Raw genomic sequence first — 26,635 nt, 5'->3', positions numbered from 1 at the left:
TAGAGCTTCTATTTGCCATGGCGGCTGTTGCCATTTCGTGACTGCGTCTGCCGGCGTCTGTATCTGTGTCTGTGTCGGTGCCACAGCGTTGTTGTGGGCTGCATGTTGATGCCGTTTGGTGTGATGTTACATTTTGATACGCGTATTTGTTCTAAAGTGTCCCGAGTACGTGATCTCCAGTCGTGGCATATATTGAAATGATTATTGCGCGTCATTTTGGCCAAATGGCCCCCTCTTCGGGTGAGCCCGGCATCAACGTGTGGAAATATTAATGGGCCGCAGCACAGTTGTTGTGCCTGGGCTGCAGTTAAATGCGATTTGACCTGTTTGTGTGCCTGGGTGCTTTTGGTAACGCCCAACGCATTAATTCTAATTAACTTTTTGCGGTTAGCTCATCAACCCAAAAAGGGACCTGAGCCTGGAGACTGGAGACTGGTGCCAGTTTATGAGCACTCGCCAACGAAATAGCGTCAACAAATGAAGTGCAGGCAATAAAAAGCGACAAAGGCAAATGGCAAAACGTCGTCCTAGTCGTCCCTGTCGCGCCGTTCTGTGCCTGCCTGCGTTTTGTGCGTTGAGCCATGAAAATGGAAATGAAAATTTATGCGTGCCAACCAACTACCGAGCACAAATGCGTCGCGTTCCTGTGATTAAAACACCTGCGCCGACAGCTGCCAGCAGTAGAAGCTACAGCAGCAGCAGCAGCAGCAGCCACCAGTTGGTCCTTCGTGTTGGCTAGCCAGGTGGCCTGCCCAGGTGATCATAGCTTTTCATTTTCAGAGCCTAATGAAACGTCATGTTATTTATGGCCGAGATGCGCTCTAATGCAAAGACATTGCCTTACATCTGCGCCAAACTGGGCCAGCACGAATAAAATTTCACTCTGCGGATTACGCGACGTCAGAGCAACATGTTATGGCCACGTTCTAGAAAGCCTTCTGTGATTGCAGAACAAATGGAATAGCTAAGCATTTGGGCAGCCAGAGACGGCCTTAAGTCAAGAGTTGATCTGAGAAGATAGATTCTTAGGATTATCAGTTACGTGGGTATAAGTCGTCGTAAAGCAAAACGAATGCTCTTCATGTTTTATTCAGAAGTTATTGATGTTGTAGCTTAGCCATAACTGTTATGGCTTGTAGATCGTGATATATTAAGTTGAATTGATTCACTGATAGGTACATAAAATTATTTTTACATTATTAAATATATGTATTAAGTATCATATGAATATGCATCATTTGAAACAAGACCTTAAAGTTCTGTTTGATTGAAGAACTGCAAGAAATACGCTTAATTTTACATGATAATTATATTGATGCTCCTGAGAGATCGTAGTGAAGATCACTGAAATGGAAGATGTTGTAGGTCCATCAGTTGAGCTTTAAGTTAATAAGTCTCTATATAAGTTTACGACTCTATGTATATGCTCTTTTAATTTTCCGCATTAAGTTTTCGCCACTAGGATATATATATATGTAGGAAATCCAGAGCTGATGATCCACGAGCATTTTGATTTATAATCATAAAATAGTTTTAGAAATATATTAACATAATTTTGAATTACACTAAGTTTTCATAAAAACTCGTTTACTATGTTTGCAGCTGATTCATTCAACTAACATTGAGTCAATAGCGTGTGGCATAGATCGCAAGCAATTGACAATTTGACATGCATTAAGCTGCTCAATTTGTCTTTGGAATCTGGAATCTGGAATCTGTGCTCTGAGGCTTTGTCTCCCGTAGGAGTGCTCTAGAAATATTGCTCACTTGTCACTTCAGTGAATGCGTCTTTTCAATGGCTTTCTTATGGGTTTTTTGTTCTTTTGTTTTTTTTTCTCTTTCTTTCTTTTTTTTCTGACAACCTTCAACCCCAAACGTGTTTGGCATTGATAAATTTTTGGAGGCGTGCGGCGTGACTGGCGTTGACCGTAGCTCCCGGCCGCCGCATAGAGGACTTTCAGCGGGCAGCGGGCCATTAAAAATGCTAATGTGTCTATTCAATGCGAATTTTATGCAAATGACAAGGTTAAAAGCAAAATAAGAGCTACTACGCGCTGGTAATGCGATAAAAAATTTGACACATCATCACTTTTCAATAAAATCAACAAATTTTATTTAAGCGCCTCGCTGGCCTGCCATCCTTAGCCCCAACTCAGCCACAAAGGATGTGCGCTGAAGGCCGTCGGAGACTATAGAAGCTGAAAAGTAATGCCATTTGCTACGGTGCCTCCCACGCCGATTACCCAGGGGAAGCTTATCCATTTTGGCCATACGTTTTTTCTTTTCTTTTCTTCGTATTTTTTTTTGTTGTATGTGAGTCTGGCTTATATTATTTCATTCTTCTTTATTCGCCTTGCTTGTTTTTCTTTGTTTGGGCTTGCCTTTCTTTTGGCTTTTCGCTTTTGTCAAATGGCTTTTACCGAACGCTGGGCTACGGAAGTAGCTGGCAAGGCTTTTTCAGTTCCACAAATGAAAATACTTTGCATTTGAAAATGCGAAATCCGGTTATGTTACTAATTTGTGTGCGTCTCTTTCTCTCTCTCTCTATTGGCTTTGCTCTCCAGTGTAATGCTTTATCCATTTAGCTGCTTCCGGGCGGTAGGTATTCAACATCAATTACAACAGCCAGTGCCAGCGCCCGAGCTAGACTCAGAGCCAGAGCCAGAGCGAAGCATGTAGTTCTCTCAATTCGCAATGGTAACCCAAATGTCAATCCTACTGATTGATGGAATTGACAATTGCGCCGCCAACGCATAACCGTAGACGAATGAATTCGACTCCACAGACACTGCTCGTAACTGCTACAGCAGCTGGCAGCAGGCAGCAGACAGCAGTGCCCGGTCGTCACTAACTCCAGTCAGCAGTCAGCTGTCCGCAGTCAGCAGTCACCAGCAGCTCGAGCAGTTCCTATGTCATGTCAAGCGTTGCGTTTTCCCGCTGTCAATCCGAGTAACATTTGTCTGGCAACGGCAGCTCAATTAGGCCATTTGAAATACCAATCGCAAACGTTAAAGTACCAAAAAAGGCTCCACTTTAAGCATACTCAACTAGGGACATCTGGAACTCCGAAGAAGTATGCATTAGAGAGCTCTTACGAATTCTAAGTACACTGTCTTTGAGTATAAATATTTTTAAAATCTTCCATTTTCTATTCCAGTAATCTTGTCAATTTTTTACTTTTTAGCAGAATATCGATAACAGAAATATCGATTTCGTATGGCAGACTTGTCTCCATGATGAAACTAATGTGTCTTTAATGAACTCTGCTTAATTTTGCATTAATCGATAATTATCGATTTTTAAATTTTTGGTTTTTGCCTATTTTGGAAATTAAAATCTTAGGTTCTTATTCCAACTATGTTTTAATTACAGATCAGAATTCTAGATTATTTAGAAATTATTATATAAATTATTGCAATACATATTCATGTTCACTTGAAAGGCATCTGACAGATCTTAGCTAGATTGTTATAAAAATTGACAGGCAATTAATTCGAAACAATAATAGATTGGCTGTTCATCAACTAGAAATTCGGAATGAATTAACGAGCTGTCTTGCGGTTTAATGTGCATTCAAATGGCTCTCATAACTGCTGTGTAAATACAATTAACGCCTCATTTGATGGCGGGGAGGTTGGGCGGGTGGGAGTAAGCATGGGCTGGGGTCAGGTGCTAAAAACAGTTACACGTTTATTTTCATTGCTGGCATGTTTTTGTTGTTGTTGGCCAAAGTAATCGTAGTCAGCGTTACCGTCACCAACTTGGCCAATTGAATTTGTTTTTCCCCATTTCGTGTAAACATCGCGTGCAATTACAAATATTTAGCTAGCTCGTTCGTCTGAGAGCTACATTCCAAGTTCCCATTCAACTGAGCAAAACGAATGTTTATCAAAGCACTCAAAAAATAAACAACAACAACTAAAACAAAACTATTAAGATTATTAAACAGGCAACGGCAGCGACAGCATTTATCAATAACTCGAACTAGCTCGTGTCGTACTTGAAGTCATAAACTGAGTTGCTCTAAGAAGTTTGCTATTGTTATTTATGGCTAACTGCTTAAGTAGTCTATAAGTATGTTCTATGAGAAGAATGACAGAAGAGCTCTAAGACAGTTTCTACAGCATTAACTCTGGCTGATTATTACAAACCAGAAAATTGCAGTCAGCCATTTAAATCTTAGGTTATTATGTAGAGGATGCTGACAGAGATCTAACTGCTAATCTAATATCTGTCTTTCCAAGTCAAAGACAGCATGAGGATCATAGCATCTATCCAATATCTTATCTCTGTGCACGTCTCACATGTATTTTTTTCCTAATGAGTAGATAGCTTTAAGCTCTCGCTCCAACTACATTACTCGAATTCCAGCTTAAATCTATGTTGCTAAAATACTATACAGACACGCTATACACAAAACCCAATCAAAGTTAGCTTTAAGCTCTAGGATTACTCCAACTGACACATACATTTTTATATATTTTCTATCACACACATACATGGCGCTCAAGCCCAGCGTATGCATACAACATACGTATAAGTGCCTCATCCTAGGCGATTCTGGCGTGGGCAAGTCCACTTTTCTGCGACGGCACGCAACGGGCCAGTTCGAGGAGGAGCATGTGCCCACTTATGGACTGAATGTACATACGCTGCCGCTGGAGACGAGCTACCAGGCAGTCGCACTGGAGCTGTGGGACGTGGCAGGCGATGCCCGGCATGGGGGACTACACAATGGCTACTTCTTCTATGCCACATGTGCCATCATCATGTTCGATCTGAGCTCCGCCAGCTCTGCGGCGAGTGTGGCGCGTTGGCAACGACAGTTCACGGAGATTTGCGGCAAGCAGCTGCCGGTGGTTGTGTGTGGCAACAAGGCGGAACTGAAGCGCATGTGCCCCGCTCTGCTGTATCGTCAGCAACCCAACTTCGACTACTGTGAGCTGTCGTCACGCGCTGCTTGGAACATGGAGGCGCCACTGGAGCTGCTCTGTCGTCGGCTGCTGCGACTCAAGGACTTGAAACTGATCTCGTTTCCAATACTCAAGCCGGTCAAGAATGGCGAGTTCAATGTGCCCAGAATGCAAAAACAAATGGATGAGGTCAAAAAGAAAATGTTGCCACCCAGGCGCATGGAAGACGATGTTACCGAAGAATTACATAAACATGATCTCAAACATCATATTATTTTAAATTAGTACCAGAATTTCTAGTGTATTTGATATTGATTTATTTTTTAATAAATTTCAAGTATTTTATGTAATTTAATTCATTGATTACTCAAAGTTGAAAGTCAAAGACATTATATAGGCAGAAGCAGGCCAGCTTGTCCTCATAAAGTGTTTATATTCCGGGTGGGGAATTCAAATAGATATAAATATTCTTCATGAGATTCAATGTCTGACTGCATGAAAATACACCTCAGGTCAAGTGAGTTTGAAACTATCGATAAGCTTTGCCAAAATCTTTATTAAACTAATTTTTTGGGTTTAATTCATGGACTTGAACGTCGAAGTTTAATTTCGCAACATTACAGCTAGCTTTCTCAGTTATGAGTATGTATTGTGAGAGTATAACAAAGTCAATCACTCCTGACTGAACCTCTCAAGCTAATCAACTCTGAGTCTAATCTGAGCAGCAGTAAGAAATTCGTATTAGTTCAACTAATAAATTATTAAAACCAACTCTGAATGTGGTCGGAATACTCATTCAAACAAAGCCTAATTAGTGAGAATTAAATAAAATAGTTATACGAAAAAAAGAACATAAAAAAGTGCTGCGCTGTCAGTTAAACAACCCCATGTCGGAGACCGTCATCAAAAGCGACTTTGTTTGAGCTCAGAAAAATATGTGACGGCAATTTAATTAAAAACTTATGAATGAGTGAACAAAAAACTTTTTGCACATCCTTCGACTTGAAGATGTTTTTATCGTTGTTGTTTGCACAAATGAATTTTGCACACGCACTGAAACACACTCAGAGAGAAAGAGAGAGAGAGAGAAAGTTGAGCGTCGGTTTGGCCATGTTGGAGATCAGCATATGAAAACTATGTGCAGCCTTTTCCACATAGTAGAAAAGCACAAACTTTTCACAGCGTAAAAATATAATTGGGTAAATTTAAAAAAGTTATTTTTAGTTTCGAATTTTGCTACTTTTACAAGGCAGTCAAATGTTATTTTTAGGTAACAACTCAAAAATATTTTAGAAAAATATAAAAAAATATGTTGCGATATCGTATGATGGAGTATATCCACTTGGACTACATATACTTGAATGATAGCCGAAGTTGAGACTATAAAAGTGTCTGCATGTCTAAAGTTTGAAAATATCTTCCATCTGAAAAAAGTAACTCATGGCAGAGGTTGCTAAAGAAATGAGCATCACCTGGGAGTTATATCATATAATGATCAGCGATTGTCCTTTGAAGATGGAAAACTCATTCAGTAATTTCATCTTTCATTCAGTTTATTAAAACTTTGGTTTCAATCTGAGCATAAAATCTTTCTCAACTTCAAGCACAGGGTATTTGCCATTCGTTCTCTGCCCACTCTAAGCGCCTTTGCCGTTAATCTTGGTAAATCCAATTGCTAAAGCGATCTAAAAGCCCAACTGAAACTTTTCGATTATTTTGGCCAGGACTCAAGAATGCATTCCAAATGTATTTTACACACATACAAAATTTTTGTCTCCTGGTCGCAATTTCACTTGGCACATTTACAAGCATTTCTCAGCGCAAAGGCACCAACAAGGGTTGGGGACTGGGGCTTAGGACTTGGGGCTTGGGGCTTTGGCTTGGCCATTTTATTGTGTGTGCAGTCGGTAAAAGTGAATAAGAAAATTTGTTTGCCAACTTTTGGTGTAATTTGTAAACATCAAAGAGAATGCCAGAGAAAACATGTCCACGAGTCAAAGGGATCAAGAGTTGCTTTGCGAATTCGTGCGGAAATCTTCTACGTGTGCGGCATGCCAAAATCTCTTTCTCTCCCCCTCTCTCTCTTAGTGTGTGTGTGTGTGTGTGTGTGTTTATTTACCTCGAAGCTCTGGCACAACGTATTGTCGTATTCCACCAGTTGCCTTAGCAAATCCGTTGATGTCGATGATACAGCTGTGCGTATGCGTCTCCCAGTGGATACAGGCATGGTTGGAATCTAAAATTCGACTAGGCTGTCATAGTACATGACGCTAATGAAGCGCCAAGACTAAGAAAATTCGATAAAGTCCAAGGCTGCGCAACTGCTGTTGGGCTGCGGTGGACGCAACGCTTCGCCAAAAAGTTATGATAACAAAGAACTAATTAAGAAACATGACGTCCTTATGACAGGCTCGACTTCCCATTCAGACCCCTTCTAACGCCTCGCTCTTAAACTGAGCACTGGCCAAGCCACCAGTCGTTGTCTTGGCTGCTTGGCTGACTGGCTGGTTGGCCGCAAAGGCGTCAGCAGCTGGAGCAGGAGCGGAAGCAACTGAAGCAGCATCTCTGATGATGTCCTGATGTACTAATTAAGTTTTGAACGTGACGAGAAATTGCAAGTAGCAATTTCGTTGTTTGATTTTTCGCTGAGCAACATGCCTCGCTCTCTCTCTATGTCTGTCTCCTGGCTCTCCTCAGCCTCTTTCATCTGAATAATTAGCTGCAAAGTGTGCAAAGGACTCAGTATGCCTTTGCTGAAATGGGAGTAGCGACTACTCTTCTTCTTGCCCGCCAACAGTTGCGGGTAGTTTCCTTTTTGGCTAACTACAAATTAGAATTAATTTTCTTGACGCTGCTGTATAGTTGGCTGTTTATGAGGGCCAAGACAATGTTCAATGATCAGAGGCGCAGCGAAAGGCCAAGGCAATTATTCGAGAATTGTGCAGAGCTGTCAATGAGACTGCCTGAAAGTAACTTAATTTAGGAATTAAAATAAGCTTAAAGACAACTTTTAAAAGAGTAGAAACTTTCGATCGATTAAATAATTATAAATTTTCTAATTGAATTAAGTTTATTGATCATACTTTTTTTACTTTACCCTTATCAGTTGACGTAAAAGACATAAGGTTATATAATTACCACACTTTCCAAATCGTTTCATTTAGTTATCATCTCAATATAGAATTAATTCCTTAACTCAGCTAAAGCTCTCGCCTACATCATCTAATACTCTAGAAAAACATCAACATATGCAAATAATAAACTAAAATAATTTTTATAAATAAAAAAATGATCAGAGAATAAAAATTTTCCCAATTCATATTTTCATGATTCTTTCTTTCCATAAATCCCAAGAATTATTAAGTTTTTTAATCTGCATTTTAACTCTTTTGTTTATTATTGCGTCTCTTTGTCACTTGTTTCTCAAACACATTTTCATTCATTCATTTTTTGCTATTGGTTTTTTCGCGTTATTGTTGCGAGTTATTTTTTCAGATTTTCCTTTGCAGAAAGCTTTTGTTTGTTTTGAGGTTTCATTAAAAAGAATTTAATTACAAGCAACTCGTTTCTCTTTAGTCCCTCTCTCTCTCTTTCACATCTCTCTCTTTGTTATTTGATGTGCCAGTTCCAGTGGCACGCCCCCTTTATTATGCATTTTCACGTTTTGTGCGAAACGTCGCCAAAGCCTTTGTGAATTGTCTCCGCTGTAAGCGTGAAAGAGAGAGCAAAAAAATGGAATGATGGGTAGCTGATGGGTGGGTGGCTTAGAGAGCGAGATAGAGAGAGAGAGAGCGAGCGCGAGAAGTGTGGCATAAAAATTACCGTAGCGGGGATTAAGAAGTTTCGCTATTATCATTCAAATTATAATTACTTGCAATTGTTTTTATAATGTTCATTAACATTTAGCGCCTTTTCAGAAATTGCAGCGAAATGGGAGCAGCGACGGCGATGCCTGCGAGCGAATTTTCATTGCAGACATTTTCGTAATTATTTTTTAAATTGTAATTTGCGCAGCCGCCTCTGGGAAGGATTAGCCCGGAAATATGGCAGCATGTGTTAATTGGATTTTGGGTGCTCATAAAGACAAAAGTTGATGGCGCCAACGCGTGTGGAGCGCTCATCTTTTACCCCAAGGGTATGCCTTAAAAAGCAAAGCACAAAAGAAAAACAAAGGAAAACCATGATTAACAAATAGCTCTAGTGACGGGCTCATTTATATATTTAAGAAACACATTTCGAATACAGGTGACAATAATATATATTTCACTGTATTCTGTCAAGACACCAGTAGATAGAGAGAAGGTTTGATGTGGCTTTATAATTCATTTGTGAAATTTAGCTCACAGCTTTAAATGGGGCGAATACATAGGTTAAGCTGTTGCTGTGTGAGCTGAGTCTAAGCTGAAAGTTACATATATACTATACAATACTATACGACATATGTATAATAATATATTGTATAATCTTTAAATTGTTTTGCCTCTTGCTTTAAAGCACGAAAATTTGTTGAGCGTGTTCAACTGATGTTTTCAACTGCGTAAAACTTGAAGCTACTTTAATTTTTAATACTCAGCCGCATGCAATTTGTACATCTCGGTAAATATGAATGCATTATTCATTAAAAGCGTACACTCGAATAAAGCAAAAACAATTGTGGTTTTTGCAAAAAAAAGCAACAACAGCAATTTCATATAACATGCTTTTCGCTCTGTCTGTGTGTGTGTGTGTGTATGTGTGGCAGCCTGTGTGGGCAAATGTTTACAAACATTTCTTTTGATTTATTTAAGTGGAACTAATTGTGGGCGTTGAACTGCGAACAAAAAATATGAAAAAAATTTGAAAAAAAGTTATAAAAATAATAATAAATGAAGCCAAGCATATACATTTTCCAAGAGCATTAAAACATGATTATAATTTAAATAGGAATTGTCATATTGAATCGCGACTTAGCGCATTAAACGAATAATGACTTAAATAAGCAGAGTCCACTAATTATTTCATTAAGCACTAGACTGCGTCTGTGGCACGGGGCAGAAACGAGTTTCGTGTCTATGAAAAATTAATATCAGCACTCAAAGAACATATTTATGTACATATCATGTCCTCGCTGCAGACAAGGACCCACTGAAAGCATTCGCGTGTTTGCCTGCAATTTGTTATCGTAAAACAAAGAAAGCGACGTAAATTCAACACCTACAAAAAGTCAGACACAAAGTTAGTTGGCTCTGAGACGGAATACGGAAAAAGTTAACTCCACAAATTGTAGGTAAATATGTTAAAGTCTAATTAGGTTGAACAGTTTTTCTTTTCCTCTTTGCTTGATAAATTTCAGCTGAAGATAACAGAGAAATAGATAGTGAAATGGGGGCGAAGGCCATAGAGAAATTGATATGGGAAGGAGCTCAGCGTGAGAGAGGAACAGCAAGAGACGAAAAGAGAAAGAGAGACAAATAAAGAGAAAATAAGAGTGACTAACTAAAGTGAGTTTGTTTGACAACATAAATATGATTATCATTGTTTTGCAGCCAAGCGTTGCCCAAATAGGTTTTAGCTAACTATTAAAAAATTCTAATAAATATTTTTTTATTTGTTTTTAACTCTAAATTTCTAAGACAAATCAACTTCAGAGTAAATGTATGCGAGCTTATGCCCTTTAATCTGCAAGCTTTCGAGCTGCTTTCTACCTTTATTGCACTTGAAGCATACAAATGAAATGCGGCTCAAATAATCCATCAAAAACAACTGGCCAAAGGACATGTCAAAGTAATTAAATGATCATGTTTAAATACATATACGAGCACTTCAATTTTATGTGTATGCAGTGTGTGTGCATGTGTGCGTAATTAAGTACAATACAGATGGACACTGGATTGTCATTAATTTGAGTTAACAAAAGCCTATTTGTGATTTGTCAAAATTGAATTTGGTCCTTATCGAGGATTTGATTGATGACCAAGAAGTAGTTTGTGTTCCATTCCCCAATGCGTGCCCTGGCCAACTACTTTTGGCGAGCACTTTACGTCACACACACACAGAGAGAGTTGATTGAGAGCTGAGGCGAAAATGCAAATGCATTGGCGAATTGTCAGGCGAAGGACAAGCACTCTGAGAGTCATTGCACGTGCTCATCAGATTGACAGATTGTCAGTTTAGCATTTCGATGGCAACTGCAGATTTAACCAGGCCAAATGCAGACACCAATTTCAGTTTGTTGCACTTTAAAAGTGCCGCCCATTACTCAAACACACACACACACACAATGCCAAAAATGTTGCAGGTATTTATCATTGTTTTCCCTCTGCCTGCGTCTCTCGCTCTGTATTTTTTTTTTTGTTGACTGGCAAATCTCAAATGGAGTCACATTTTCAATGGATGCGACGCAACTTTTGTCAACAGAACGGGGCAAAAAAAAAAGAAAAAGGCAGAACAGGAAGTTGAAGTGCTGTTGGGAATTCCAAAATTTGTTGCCTGCCATTGTCATTTTTGTATTCGCGGCGGCGCATTCGTGCGTTTTATTCCCAGCCAAACTGTAAATTCAAAGCCAGCGGCGCAAAATCGAACAAGTAACAGCTACAGCAACAAGAGCAACAACAACTAGAACAACTGAAATGGCTACTATAACAGCGGCAGCAACAACAGCAATGGCAACAGCAGCTACCCGATAGCTCTTTTCAGCCATTGAAATTCACTGCAATTGTCAGTTTTTTTTAGCGTACCATGCGAAATCCCCAACGTAAAAGCGAGAAACTCAACAACAGCTCCAACAAAATTATAGTTTTTTTGTTCTGGCCTTTTTGGAGCGACTTCTCAAATGGCCAACTCGAAAAGGCGACAAATATGCAGTCAATTGCCTCTCGAAATTAATTTCACAAACCAATTCCAGACATACCCTATAAAGCCAACAGCTTCTTTCTCAGTGTATGCGCAGTGTATGTATTGGTGGCTGGGACTACGCACGCCTTGCTGTGTGCATGCGAAGCTTTAAGCTCGCCAAGCTTTCACGTACGTGTGTCCTGTACGTGAGTTGAGGCAGCCGAGTTACCTGACTGACTTTGAGAGTCTCAAGCTCATACATAAATTAGACTTAATTTCCCTAGTCTACAGGTAATTTGATAGTCGTATCATACATTTATTCGGCTCGCACCTGCTAATCCCAGCCTTGACCAGAATCAGATCAGAGCAAACATTGAAGCTGAATGTGTCTTAAACACACACTCACAAAATGTTCACTTAGTGCTGCACATTAATGGACTTTTAAGTGCAGCCAACAATGTTCCCAGTATGTTTGACTTTATTGTTAAAATGTTCTTCGATTTTCGTGCGCACGGACCTGGCTAACAATGGCAACGGATAGCTTCGGTTTTGGACTCATAATCCGTTTAGTGAATGCGACAACACGTGCCAGCCTTCGTCACAGCACTTCCATTTCTATTTCTGGCAAGGTAAATAAGGTGCACGAAAAGTATTTATTAGTGACAAATAGAAAAGTGAGTTCGAGAGCTGCTTAACTTAAGCCCCACAGCAAAGCGAGGCGAAATCTCAGTTAAATACTTCGCTCGCAATATATGCAATTTTTTAAAAGAATTTCTACTCTTAAGTTTGACTGGACTAAAAATAGTTACAGGTGTGGAAAGTATTTAAGGCTTAGCATGGAATATAAATGCTAGTTGAATGTTAATAAATCTAAGGTAGTTTCAGAGAAGATTGAGGTAAATATTAGAGACCTGCAATGATTAAATGATAAGACTTAGTGAGTTTGATTAAGGTTAGAAGTAATTGTACATACGTGTATGTATATATGTAGGTATATGTATATGTATATGTACACCTTGTGTATAGAGCTCTCAGCTACAATTTTAGTTTCCTCTTTTTATTTTACATAATAGATCGCTTTTGTCATATATCATATATAATGGACCTAAGAGAAGAGAAGGGCATCACTCGCTCTCTCTCTCTAATCGTCTTTATCTTTCTCAGTTTCGATTTCATGTGAGTAGTTTAACAGAGCATCTTCAGTTGTTCACTGTCCGCTTATCTCATGCAAGCAGTTCTATTGCATATGACATGTGGTGCCGCTTAAGTGGTTTCCTTTACATATCAACATTAATATACTCGCATCAGAGCAAAATTGAAAAACCGCTGAGTAAATGCGTCTCAGCTGGTTCGCATTTCCTTTGGCCGGACAGAAATTGCTGGATTTATATTTATGACGCTGCCCTTGGCATATGGCCGGGTCCGGCTCCGGCAACGGTTGCGTGTGTGGGTTTGGTGTGGCGGTGGGGGAGGGCTGTAGGCCGGTGGGTCGGTTCAGTTCGGTTCGGTTCGGTTCGGTCTGCTGGTCTGTTGGTTGGTTGCCTTTTGCCAAAAGATATTTAAAATCAAATTTGTTTAATTTACATGCATAAACGCGTCAAATTTGTTTGGGAAATGTGCACCCGGCTGTAGCAATAAGCCATAGTGAAGGCCGTCGAGGGGGCAAGGGCAGCTGTTAGTTCTAGCCAGGCAAGCGTGCGCGTGTGTGTGTGCGCTCAAAGGCAACAACTGTTTCCGTTAATATAAAATGCAAATTTTGAGCATTTTTAGCAGCGCCCAAAATTGGTCAAATTCCCTGCCTCCTGCCACATGCCACGCCTTCGCCCTCGTCCTCGCCCTGGCCCCTGCGGTCAGTTTGGTTAGAACAGCACAAGATATGAGTTTGTAATAACCAAATCGGTTGGCTGCCTGGCTGGTCGGGCATGGTCAAATGCAATGAGTAGTAAAATGTTGTTAGAAATTATGGGCCCAAACGCCGGATGTTGTTCATATCCTTTTTGTAAACGCACGGAAATATCCAGGACAAAAAACAACAGGCAGCAGCAACATGGAAATTATGTTGGAAAAACAATTTCATGATGTTTTTGATTTCGCAACAACATATGTGCCTAAACATAAACACCAAGCAACACAACAACAACAGCAACAATCATGATGATGATGATGAGAAATAACAGCTAACAAATACCAACCAAAGCATTTAGGTCCCGCTTCCTTTTGCGTTTCGATTGACATTTTTAATTCAAAGAGGAAGAGATAGAGAGAGAGAGCAAGAGCGAGGTAGACATAATGTAAATTGAGAGCAAATCATTTTCATGCCATCGATGAATCAGCCAGAGGCGTCCGTCTTTCAATTCTTGCCATATTTTTCCGCTCATTTATTTACATTTTCCCCAGTGCTTGGACTGGGGAGTGGGGACTTATTTATTTAGTGCTTATCTTGAAGGCGCATAAATGAATATCAAATCGAGTCGCATCGCATTCGTATTTATTCGCATCAAATGACGGCCAACAACGGCGCCCATTTCCATGCGGTTGACGCTTGTTTACACTAACAAGAATCGAGCTCTCGACCCTTCCTCGAAGTAAGTGTGTGTGTGAGTGGGTGGGTGGACTATCGCAACGCCCACTTTTGTCGGCTCTGCCTTTTCTTTGCGGACCCTTGAAGGAACCCAACTCGTTGTTATGGCAAGTGATACGCACTTCGTCGTTCTCGATATCTTTCTTCGTATTCTCAAATCCGATTAGCATCATTAAGTTGAGGCCACACAGTTATTGTCGAAGGGTCCATTAGATCCATTTGATTGATTTTCCCAAAGAAAGAGAGAGGGAGAGGCAGACAGCTTACTGAAAAATTGACTTTGCAAGAACTTATGCTTCATTAATAATTTAATTCAAGCTAAATATTAGTTATAATTGAAGACTGATATAGCACTGACCTCACTTATTCTGCTGCTTCGAAAGCGACGTGGTGTTTGCTGCGCTCAGATCTGTGTACCACTTTTTCACAATCGAACCTAGCCTTTGCTTGCGAGCTAGAGATGGGTAACTTAAATATATCAGTGCAGTCAGATCGATAGTTTTTTTAATATATCGCATAAGAAAAAATATTTTTGCACCATGTTGAGTAAGACCTTAAAGTAATTTAAACTTGAAATAGATGCAGCTCAGATAAACTATATTTGATATATAATAAAAATTGAGAACAATAGTTAAATTTCTTTAACTAACGCTAAATTTTCATTTTTCGTTTTTAAAATGACCAGAAGAAGCTTGGATTAACCTAATAAAGGATATACTTTCCTGATGAGTAGCAACAGGCGAGTCAATATGGCTTTGTCTATTTGTTGGCATGGTCTATATATGCCAGATTTATGCACTTTCAGGATATCAGTTCAATCAATATTCAGATTTTCTTACGATTTTTCGTATATAAACTTGTTTTTGACTGTCTGTTATCTCAGTTTAAAACCTTAGGATAAAACCATGCAGGATAACTGTTAGTCGAGCACTCCCGACGCGCAGTCTTTATTGTTTTTTTTCACGCTTGGCAAATATTTAAAATGTACATTACCACTCAATCAGTAGAGCTATTTAGCTTGCTTTGATTTGTGTTTGTTGTCAAATAGTTCAAATTGAGCGAAATACAAATTTTTGTATTTGAGCAATTATTTTTTTTAGCGAGATGTTGACAGATGGAGTAAAAAGCCTAACAGGAGACTTGACAAATATTTTTGTATAAATATTTGAATTTGCATTTAACACAGACAGGCTTTAGGTCAACTAAAAAACATTCCCTACTTTTTAATGAAACAAAAAACTTGCGTTCTCAAATTTAAAAGTCTCTCTTAGCCAAAAACTATGCAATAATCGAGCAATAATGAATGTCGTCAACCTCTGCTCAACATCTGTGTTGTCTGTAATCGCTTTTGGAGCTGCTAATGGCAAACTAACTGCTAATTAGAGAAATGGACTTGGAACATTTAGAAGCCTTTGGCAGTTACAGATAGCAGATACTCGTGTTCCGTCTGGATAAGCAAATGGCATCCGGTGTACTACAATTGCCCGCACTATTCGAAACAGCTGGCCAAATGGGTTTTTTTTCTTTGCTTCTCTCGTCTCCTCTGTGGAAGAAGTTGCAGATTGCATCTTTATCTTGGGCCATGCTCGTACATATTCTATAAGGCAATAAAAGTTTCTGCGCAATAAATCTGCAAGTTTCTGGAGCGAGACTCCAAGTGCAGAGGCTGGGGAAAACATCTGCAGTTGGCACTCTGCACACACACACACACGCACACACACAAATTGCAAAAGAGTTGAGCACAAAACAGGTGGCCCTCGAACTGACGACCATTTTATTTCCTGCCGGGTCACTGATTCACTTGGCCTCCATTTCGGGCCGCAGCACCAACAGCAGCAGCAGCAGCTTTTAAGGTGGCTTTAACAACGTAGCTCTAGCAGCTGCTCCTGGCTGGCACTATCAACGCCGTTTTGATATTTGGGTTGATAAAAATTAATGCATCCCGTGCATCTCTATCTCTCTCTGTCTCTCCCACTCTCCTGTTTCCCCCGCTTTTGTCTGCTCGGCGGTTCTGACGAAAGTGTTGACGCATACAAATTGTGCATTAGCGAAAAACTCGCAGCTTTTGGGGCATTTAGTTGCAAATGCGTCACCAGGAGCTGCTACTGGCCGGCCATCGGCATGGCGCTAGTGACGCCTCCGTTTCGCGACAGCCAGTGGCGAAAATCTGCAAGCATCCGCATGGCATTTGCATAAATGCAATTTAAAATCTGAATTATTCATGAGCGCCGCCATTTGGCCATTTGTCTGAATGACCACTTGTGGCATTCGCCAGCCCCACACACACACGCACACGGCTCCCACAAATACATACTGGTCACAACATTTGAAAATGGACACAGCTCTGCCGCCAGTTCAAAGAATTTTCTCTAGTTTCTATCCCCTCACTGTTGATATACGAGAGATCGCGCGTTCACTTTTGCTTTTATGCCCTGTTATCATAAAATCAGAAGGCTAACACAATGTATATATAATATGGAGAGACGACTATTTGTATAGATATCATAAAAGGCTAGTCAATGAAAGTCTATCAGCATTAATTTTATCAAGTTTAATTGGAACTTCTCATATATTTAGGGTATCTACAGTTCGATAACCACGCGGTAAACCAGTCGAATAGCATTTTTTTCTTTTCTGTGCTGGGCAACTGCATGTGCATGTGACAACTTAATGGTTTCCGTTATTTGAAAGCAAAAGCATCGAAAATTGCTGATGTCAAATTGTCGATAAGGATTAACTCTTCCGTCTGTGTACATTTAATATTAGCAGCTGCACATTTGATTTGGATTTGGCTTTGGCATTGGCCATGCTCTGGCTGACCACTCAGTCAGTCAGCCAGTCTGAGCCCTCCCCTGCAGCTGCAATGTGTTGATTTTGGATTTGAAAATTACTAAAGTCTGTGTAGGTTCAATTTATTGAGCAAACATTTTTGTTAATGGGGTGTGCATTCGATGATGCTGGAGTTTATTTTCTACCATTTCATAGCGTTCATTCGCTTTGACAAGGTTCAGTTTGTGATGGATTATTTACAGTAAGTTATAAATTATAAACATAATATACTGTAAGTAGAAAATCTAAGTGAAAGCATATTTTGAATGCACATCTCTTACGCTTCTTTTAAAATGCAAATCTTTATGGAAATAAAAAAACATTCGTGGTAGCAGAAAGTAAGAGCCATTGGCTTGAGTAAGTTTTTTAGCTGGTAAGTAATAATAAATTATATAGGAATTAAATTTAAGAAAATTCTGTATTGTAACTCTATTAAATATTGTTTAATTAACGAATTATTCTTCTTTTTAATTTTTCATATATATGAATAAAGTTAATATATAACTCACATATTTTCAAATTTAGTTTTTATTAAATTATATGTTATATACAACTTTGAATTATTCATTCATTCATTTTCAATTTACTGTGCTCTAAATAATTTGTCGACTAATGAATTTAATATTTATTATTACAGATTACAAAATCAAAAGTTTTCCCTTGAGACAAGGATAAAATATTAGATTAAATTTAAACAAAAGCCAATTATTTTTGTTAAAATATCTGTAATGCTTCACTTTACTTGGCCATAAGCAAAGTTTTTAAATAATTCATTTGTCTGCGACTCACACTTGATGCGGTAATTGTATTAAACGAATTACTCGAAACTTTTCCCCTTGACGTTTGCTTTTGTTGCATGATATGGAAATATTATATACGCATATGTATGCATATGTGGCGTATATACACATATGTGCATATATCGATTTTGTGCGGCGTATATACCAAATGCCGTCCGTAAAGTCAAATGTCTGCGAATGTTTTTGTCACAAATGACTTGCCGTTTTAATTGATTGCTGGCAATAAACCGAACAGGCGCCCATTGTGCGAGTGTGTGTTGGGGTGTGCGTGTGTGTTTGGGTGTGCGTGTGTGTCTAACTGAGCTCACAGCTGTCGCAGGAAGTTTAAATGGCGAAAGCGTCAACGTCATACGCGTATCGTTCAAACTTTTGGAAGGGGGAAAACATGGAAGTTGGGGAAGTCTACGAAAAATTTGTAGACATTTGAGCGGGTGAAGCGAGCTTTTCCAGCTTGCGCGCTTTTGTGGAAAATTTTCTTGTTTTATTCTTAGAATTTGCGACAATTTCAACTTTTATTTGCGCAGCATTGCAGAGGGTGGGCACAATGGCCATGCCATGGCAGGCATTTCTATTTCAGCAGCCGCGCCCCCCGTTGACGCATAAAATTTCCCAATTACATTTATGATTTCTTGCTGCTTTCTCTTTTTTTTTTGTGCTTGCTATGATTTGCCTGTTATGTTATTGCAAATGCTGTGCGAATGTGTGTGTCAGTTTTTTTGTGTATGTGTGTGTAGGTTTTTATTTTTATGCTACTTTTATTGCATTATTTTCAGAGTGCTCTGAGCTCTAGTACCCTTCAAGAGAGTATACAGAATGCTTCGTGAATGAAGACCTCTTGGGTATCTTTCTTACAGTTGCTGTGGAATAGTGTGAAATATTCTTGAGGAAAAGTGTATAAGCCTCATGGATTTCAGAACTTTTTAATGGAAATTTTAATAATATATTTTATAATTTTTATTTTCTAGAAACTTTTTTCGTTATTTGATTTACTTGAGTTAGTGAGTTAGCTGAGTTAGCTTGTCTAGCTTCATATACTCTAGTTTTGTTTAAGAGTGAAGAGCGAGGGTATTTGCTCTTCGACTGTCTGCGAAACAAGTCTCTTTGCTATTTCTAGACATTGCATGTGTTTAGATTCGTTTTCGGGCTTTGGTTTGCTTTTGCTCCGAAACGAAATGGAAATGGAGAGGTTTTGTGTATTGCTTGGAACGTGACTGAAACGCAATTTGCCAAGCTTAGTTTAATTTGCCTATATTAAGCCATCGACAAACCAACCAACCCACCCACCAGCCAGCCAACCAGCCAGCCCGCCTTGTCTGGTCTGCCAATAAAGAATTCTCTCAATTCGATTGTGCACACTTTTCAATATCGCTCATACGCAGCGGTGGCCGTATGGGAATCGTCTGGCTGTATGATTTTTAGCATCGTGTCTATCTCGGCCAGGGCAAAAGCGAGACTAACGACTGACATGGGCCATGTCGAGGAATTTGTTCAGCTATTTGGCCCAGCTCGCCTGTGTTTAATCCCTTTAATGGACTATTAAGCGTTTTTTACGGCCAGCACAGGCCGTTCTAGCCGTCGCTCAGAGACGAATGCTGTCGCTGCTGTTGCTGCTGTTGCTGCTGCTTTATGGCCTCGGCGAGTTTACGATAATCTCATCATTTGATGTTGCAGCACGTTCCACCGCTCATTTTATGCTCTCTCATATATTTGCATTGTGTGTGAGTGTATGTGTGTGTGGGAATAAGAGAATGAGATGTAAATATTCGCCATTTTCCATTTTCATTTTGCTGCCTGGACTCAGCTCTCTGTGTTTGGCATTTGGAAAATTTGTCAACTGGCTTTTGTAATGAATTGATTGTCACTGTGGGAGGCAAATTTTCTTTGAATTTGATATGCCCCAATGGGTTGTGCGAGTGTGTGTGTCTTGCTTTGATTGACATGTGAATAGAGAACGCCGCAGCCACTTTCAGTTAGCCGGCCAATTAGGAGCGCTTTTTGCCTTTGTGTTCGTCTAACAAAGCCAAGCACAAAGTCAACACCCACTCCACACACATATACACACACACACTCGAACCACAATCCCTTTGGGCTAGTGCGACTTGGTCTTGGACATGGACTTGTGAACGTGGCGTGTCAGTCACGCAGTTTTTTAGACGGCCGTCGTTAATGCCAACGACCACAGCACAGACAGGGCCCTGAATCTGGCTGACTGGCTGGCTTCTGCTCTGTGGTCGGCTGGCTCTGCCCGGGGACAGACGCTTTTCGGGGGCGTGGCATGCGGTGTGACTTTGTTGCGTGATTACCTTAATTGATGGGCATTTCCGTTGAACAAATGAAGCCACTCAATTAACACCTTTCAGCAGGATAAAAGTCGCACGTCCGCCGAAGCAACAGCTACAAAACCATCTCACACACACGTGAGTGTGTTGCCTGGATTTAAATGTATTTAACTAGATTTTTGGTTGTCACTGGTTAGATTGAAGACCTCTGCTATTTTTAGCTCATGTCAACAATTGACATTGAAGTATAATTTATCTTCGAACATTCAAGTCTTTGTGTTTCAAACCATTTTGACATTAATAAAGTTTATATGAACAATAAGCGTCTCTTGAAAGTTATTAATGTATAATAAATAGTACATGATATCATATCATAAAATACATATTATATCATATCACATCATGTCATATCTTATCTTATTATATAAAATAATATCATACCATAGCATAGACCACATCATATCATATTATATATCGTATCATCATGTACCATATCACACCATATCATTTCACATCGTGTCATATATATTATGATATCTTATCATATCCTTACCATATATATTACATCATATATATATCATATCACATCATATAACTTCAACGTTGCCTCCGAAATTTCCAATAGCTTTCGATATGCATTTTACTTTATAAAAACTATTTTACTATTTTTGCATAATTAAAGTTATTTCCCTCACTCTACCGTATTTTTGCTGTAAAGTTGAGCGCACTTTGCAAATTGGTTATTAACAAAAAGGCAAGAAAACACAAATGCCTTTTAACGAGAAACCAAAACACGATACAAAACTTTGTGCACTTTTCACAAAGTGTTTTCTTTTCGTGTCTCTTTTTTTGCACTGTTAACAAAATTATAAAACTTGGGCAATTTTTCGTGCCTCCCTCCCTGCCCGACGTTTACACCTTACAGGTGTAAAAAGTTGTTGCATAAAGTTCTCGCTCCCACACACCCCCTCCCGAGCGTTGGGTTCAATTTTTCAATTAAAAAATTGTTGGCAACGGGAACTTTGGGGCTGCAGATCAGCTCCAATAAATGCTGTAAGTTGTCAAATTGCAGCAAATTAGTGACAATGAACTGCGAGAGCAAGAGATAGAGAAGCCTACAGCCTACAAACGGCTTACGGAAAGCCAATAAAGACGTGCAAGTCAAGCATGGATGCAGTTGTCAGCGAACTACCGGACAAAATTCGTAATCACAACAGAGCGAAATTGTTTTGGATGTCAGCCAACTTGCTGGCTGGCTGGCTGGCTGGCAGGCAGTCAGCCATTCGACCTACCATATTCTTACTCTCAGATAATTTCCTGTCATTATTTTGTGGTCTTCCGCAGTCGAACGTAAAAATTGCGACTCAAAGGTTTATTTCCAGCAAAACCGAACAAACAGCCCAACACAACAGACAGACAGACAGGCAGACAGATGGTCAGAGGGTCAGACGTTCAGCTGGCACAGATTGCAACTGTGAACTGATTCAGTCGCTGAGAGTTGAGGGAAGCGTAGCGTCAGTCAGTTGGTCAGGCAGTCGAAAAATTGACTGCATTGCCCACGGGTCAACAAATAAATTGGCTGCCCGGCACTGGACAGAGGAGAGCGGACAGTGGACAGTGAACAGCGGACAGTGGACTGTCTGTGCTGGGCTGTTCGGCCCCAATGTTGATTTTGAGGTCATCGCCGATATTGCGGATGTGAATCCTTTTTGATTGCATTGGCCCGCACTGAAATTGCACTGCCAACTGCCAACTGGTAGCTGCCACCGCCAGTGCCACAGCCAACTCCGACTCCAACTCCAACTGCAACTGCAACTGTAGCGGACAAGCGACAGAAGCCCGACAGCGACCGATGGACAGCGGACTACGGCGTATTAATTGTGGTTTTGTCTGTCGAAAATTGGCATTTTAAGTGCGGCTTGGCGTCATTGCGCTGCAGTTAAACCATAAAAAAAAATGCCTTGCGTCAAATATTTATTGCAAATGCCGCGGCCTGACCGACACATGGACAGCAGCAGCAAACGGAGCTTTCAGCGCAACACACCTACGGACCATTAAATAGTTATAGGCATTCAAATTATATTATTAACATATATGCAGTTTTATTTTAAACGCAGTGCTCGCCCCGAACATCAATCTTTGTCACAGCTGAATATTTTGTGGGCAATTCAGCTCGAATCAACTGATTTGTATGAGTACTATTGGCGATTCGAATGCTGATGGAGGTTATAGAGCAATATGGGCGACGGCGACGGCTGCGGAGACTGCTCCACGGCGACTGGACGACGGCGACGGCGACGGGCGACCGGCGACGGCGACTGGGACGGCGACGGGCGACGGAGACGGCGACGGCGACGGCGACGGCGACGGCGACGGCGACTGCGACGGTGCGACGGGCGACGGCGACGGCGACGGCGACGGCGACGGCGACGGCGACGGCGACGGCGACGGCGACGGCGACGGCGACGGCGACGGCGACGGCGACGGCGACGGCGACGGCGACGCGGACGGCGACGGCGACGGCGACGGCGACGGCGACGGCGACGGCGACGGCGACGGCGACGGCGACGGCGACGGCGACGGCGACGGCGACGGCGACGGCGACGGCGACGGCGACGGCGACGGCGACGGCGACGGCGACGGCGACGGCGACGGCGACGGCGACGGCGACGGCGACGGGACGGCGACGGCGACGGCGACGTCTACTTCTACTTCTACTTCTACTTCTACTTCTACTTCTACTTCTACTTCTACTTCTACTTCTACTTCTACTTCTACTTCTACTTCTACTTCTACTTCTACTTCTACTTCTACTTCTACTTCTACTTCTACTTCTACTTCTACTTCTACTTCTACTTCTACTTCTACTTCTACTTCTACTTCTACTTCTACTTCTACTTCTACTTCTACTTCTACTTCTACTTCTACTTCTACTTCTACTTCTACTTCTACTTCTACTTCTACTTCTACTTCTACTTCTACTTCTACTTCTACTTCTACTTCTACTTCTACTTCTACTTCTACTTCTACTTCTACTTCTACTTCTACTTCTACTTCTACTTCTACTTCTACTTCTACTTCTACTTCTACTTCTACTTCTACTTCTACTTCTACTTCTACTTCTACTTCTACTTCTACTTCTACTTCTACTTCTACTTCTACTTCTACTTCTACTTCTACTTCTACTTCTACTTCTACTTCTACTTCTACTCCTGCTTCTACTGTGCCATTTATCGTTATACAGAAAATATCATTCTAAATGCACTGATAAATTGCATCTTAGATTGTTTAGTTATAAGGTTTTCGTATTTAAATATAGACATTTTCCGATTTCACAATAGATAATTAGCTAGTTGCAGAGTTCCTGCCCACAACCCATACATTATCGAGCTCAAATCGGATGATATACCTGTGATATGCGAATGCCAAACAGTTGCCAATCGCGGAGCTGAGCATAGTAGTCTATGTGAAAGCTAAACGTACACCCACATCCATTCACAGCCCTCTACAGCGTACGGTTCATTGTCGAATATTTCACGAATTGAGCTGTCATGCAAATGTGCCATTTCTGTTTTTGAAGTTGACAGCGTCAAAATTGCTGCATACATCGGCATGGAAATGCTTTCAGCGGCGGGAGTGAGAGAGGGGGTAGGAAGGGGAGGGAGGATAGATTTGGCAATGGGTTTTTCGGTTGTTCGGAGATTGATTTGGTTTGGTGCGTTGCGTTGCGTTGCGTTGCGCTTTCCCTGGCTCATTGTTGTGCGGATGTAGCCGCAATTGTCAGTTCCATCAATCATGACCGCATGACAGTCACTTGCGCGAGGCATAGATGAGTTGCATGCCCCAGCTACAGGCTACGATATGAAATTGTGTCCGTAAATTTCTACACTTAATACGCTAATAACTCAACTGGCTCGGACAACAGCTGAAAGCACAAGAAATGGCAAAAGTTTTATTGAAAGTGCCACACAATTTGTTTGTATATTTAAATTATCATATAATTTTCAAAAAGTTTCGCTCTGAAAATGAGCTCAGGCCGCCCTCCATTATGGCCGCCTGCTGCTTGACTTTTGCCTTTTTTGGGGGCTGCGAGCGGGTCCTGCGTCCTTCGTGTCGGCCGTCCCAATGGCATTTGAATTACATTTGTGTAATTTTGCGGAAAAGAAACTTTTTTATTTGCTAATTTTGTTAAATTAGAGAAGAAAATGAAAGAGAATCGTGAATGACTTTATGCAGTGCTACCAAAATATTCAGAACCGACTCGAAACTTGCGGCAAATATAATTACAAAGAGACACATGTAATTTGTAATTCCCTTTAGCTGGCTAAAAAATAAAGCGAAAGGCAGTAGAGACTTGTGGAGGCTTTTAGAATAGCAACAACAACCACAAAACTGTATTATTTGTGCAATGAACTTAAAGCTAAATAACTAGGATCTGTGGATATATCATGTTTATACTAGGGGTTTCCTAAGTGAATTTTTCAACTATTTGCTTTGCTTATTATAATGAAAACAAATTGAAATTTCAGATTAACGCCTGCATCACTCAAGGCAGCCTTAGCGCAACTTCTGCTCTTTCCACTATCTTTAAGTACAATTAAGCCAGCGATTACCATTAACTGTCATTTGTATATTTATTTGCTATTTGATTACAAAAATCAGCTGTCAGCTGTCAGCTCCCTATCCTAGTGTACAATTTCTAATACACATGCGGTCAGAACATAAGCGGATTTATCAAATGGCATCCCACAGGATTTTCCATCCGACAGCCATAAGCAGCCAATGGCAAAGTGGAGCGGGAGAGCCCATATGCCCCACAATTTGGCCAAGTTTAATTGCAATTAACTAAACACGCATAAACTGTACTTCAGAGGAGCCCAATGAATATGCATTCCATTAGATCAGCATTAATTTATATAATGTATTGTGCCCCAACTATTGTTGGAGCTTTCTCTCTTTTTTTTTTTGCTTCTTAGTCAATGAAATGAAATGGAATTCTGTTGTTCCCTGTGCTGATACCCTGTAGCTATTCAAGAGGGTGTTTGAGCTTGGGTACATTAGCGAAACAGGCAGAACAATGAATCTGGAGAAGAGACTTAAAAATGTCTTTGGATTGCAAAGATCTTCTATAATCCTGAAGAAATATTGGGTTTATATATTAATATCCTTTGTTAATGTTCCATTTGTTTATAGATTTCCCCATTCTACCTCTCCATATAAATCAATAAAAGTACACTCTACTCTACTACAGCGTATCTGTCCTTTCTTTCCTATGTTTTTTTGTTCGCTTTCATTTGTGCGTAAATTGTAATAAACACATGTAGGGCAACAAATACATTGGCATGCGTTGGAGCCTACAAATAATTGATATTGATGGCTGTAATCTTACTTAATCCCTAATTACAAACAAATGAATACATTCGACATATGCGTGGGATTTCCACAAACGCCCACACATCGAAACGTATTTGAATGGGGCGTCAGAGTTATTTGATATAAAGAAAATATTATGCATAATTTCATTCATATACATATATAGAGCAAGGAGTATAGACTGAGTGCTCATACCCTAAGCCGACCCACTTTAATAAATTGCAAAAAACCATCTCTCACTCATGCAAGTTTCTCCGCCGAATCCAATGAAAATTACTTCCTAATTAGTCTGATTGAAACAAATACTCAGGAATGCCATGTGCGCCATGCATGGAGCTAATGATAATGATTATGATGATGATTATGCTGTCTATCCATTAATTAGTCACTCACATCGGCTTTTGCTCTAATTGAACAAACATTGACTATGAATAATTAAATGAGCCTGAGTGTTCAAATTAATACGACACTTCAAGAATTTAGGCCGGATAAGGGCTTACAAGCATACGTTCTGCTGCACAGGTAGCTGAAAAAGACTTTAATATGTGTTTGGTAAGAATTTGTGAAGGTGTTTAGCGGGACTCTATCTGGACTAACTAGAATGAGTAGTATACGTTAACACGACAACTGGAATGTATGAGAGAAGTATAAGATAAAGTATAACAGTAGTATAAGTTAATGGTTTTTAGTAGTATAAGTTACTATATGGGAGTAGTATAAGTTAATGTATAAGAAAAGTATAAACTTACTTATAAGAGTAACATAAATTAATGTATCAGAGTAGTATAAGCGTATGTATAAGAGTAGTATAAGTTTATGTAGAAGTGAATTACAATTTAATGTAGAAGAGTTGCATAAACTTATGTATAAGAGAAGTATAAGTTAATGAAGAAGAGTAGCATAAGTTAATGTAGAAGATATAGAAGAGTAGAATAAGTAGACACGACAATTGGAATGTATAAGAGTAGTATAAGTTGACATTGTAATTTAAATGTATAAGAATAGTATAAGTTCACATTACCTTTAGACTGTATAAGAGTAAGTTAG

The 26,635-nt window shown here is 40.1% G+C and overlaps 1 protein-coding gene across 1 annotated transcript; it reads left to right on the top strand.

Moving 5' to 3' along the window:
* The first annotated feature begins 4,499 nt into the window (after positions 1 to 4,499).
* Positions 4,500 to 5,198, top strand: LOC111596090 (GTP-binding nuclear protein GSP1/Ran-like). Its single transcript, XM_023310151.2, has one exon. The coding sequence runs from the start codon at positions 4,500 to 4,502 to the stop codon at positions 5,196 to 5,198; it is 699 nt and encodes a 232-aa protein (XP_023165919.2).
* The last annotated feature ends 21,437 nt before the right edge of the window (positions 5,199 to 26,635 follow it).

The sequence above is a fragment of the Drosophila hydei genome, unplaced genomic scaffold (genome assembly GCF_003285905.1).
Source record: "Drosophila hydei strain 15085-1641.00,03,60 unplaced genomic scaffold, DhydRS2 tig00008114-arrow-pilon, whole genome shotgun sequence".
NCBI classification, from domain to species: domain Eukaryota; kingdom Metazoa; phylum Arthropoda; class Insecta; order Diptera; family Drosophilidae; genus Drosophila; species Drosophila hydei.
The sequence above is the reverse complement of the archived record's forward strand: the minus strand, read 5'-3'. Positions and strand labels throughout refer to the sequence as shown.

Excerpts from the sequence above, each read along its gene's own strand:
- LOC111596090 (XM_023310151.2), top strand. The coding sequence starts at position 4,500 with ATGGCGCTCAAGCCCAGCGTATGCATACAACATACGTATAAGTGCCTC.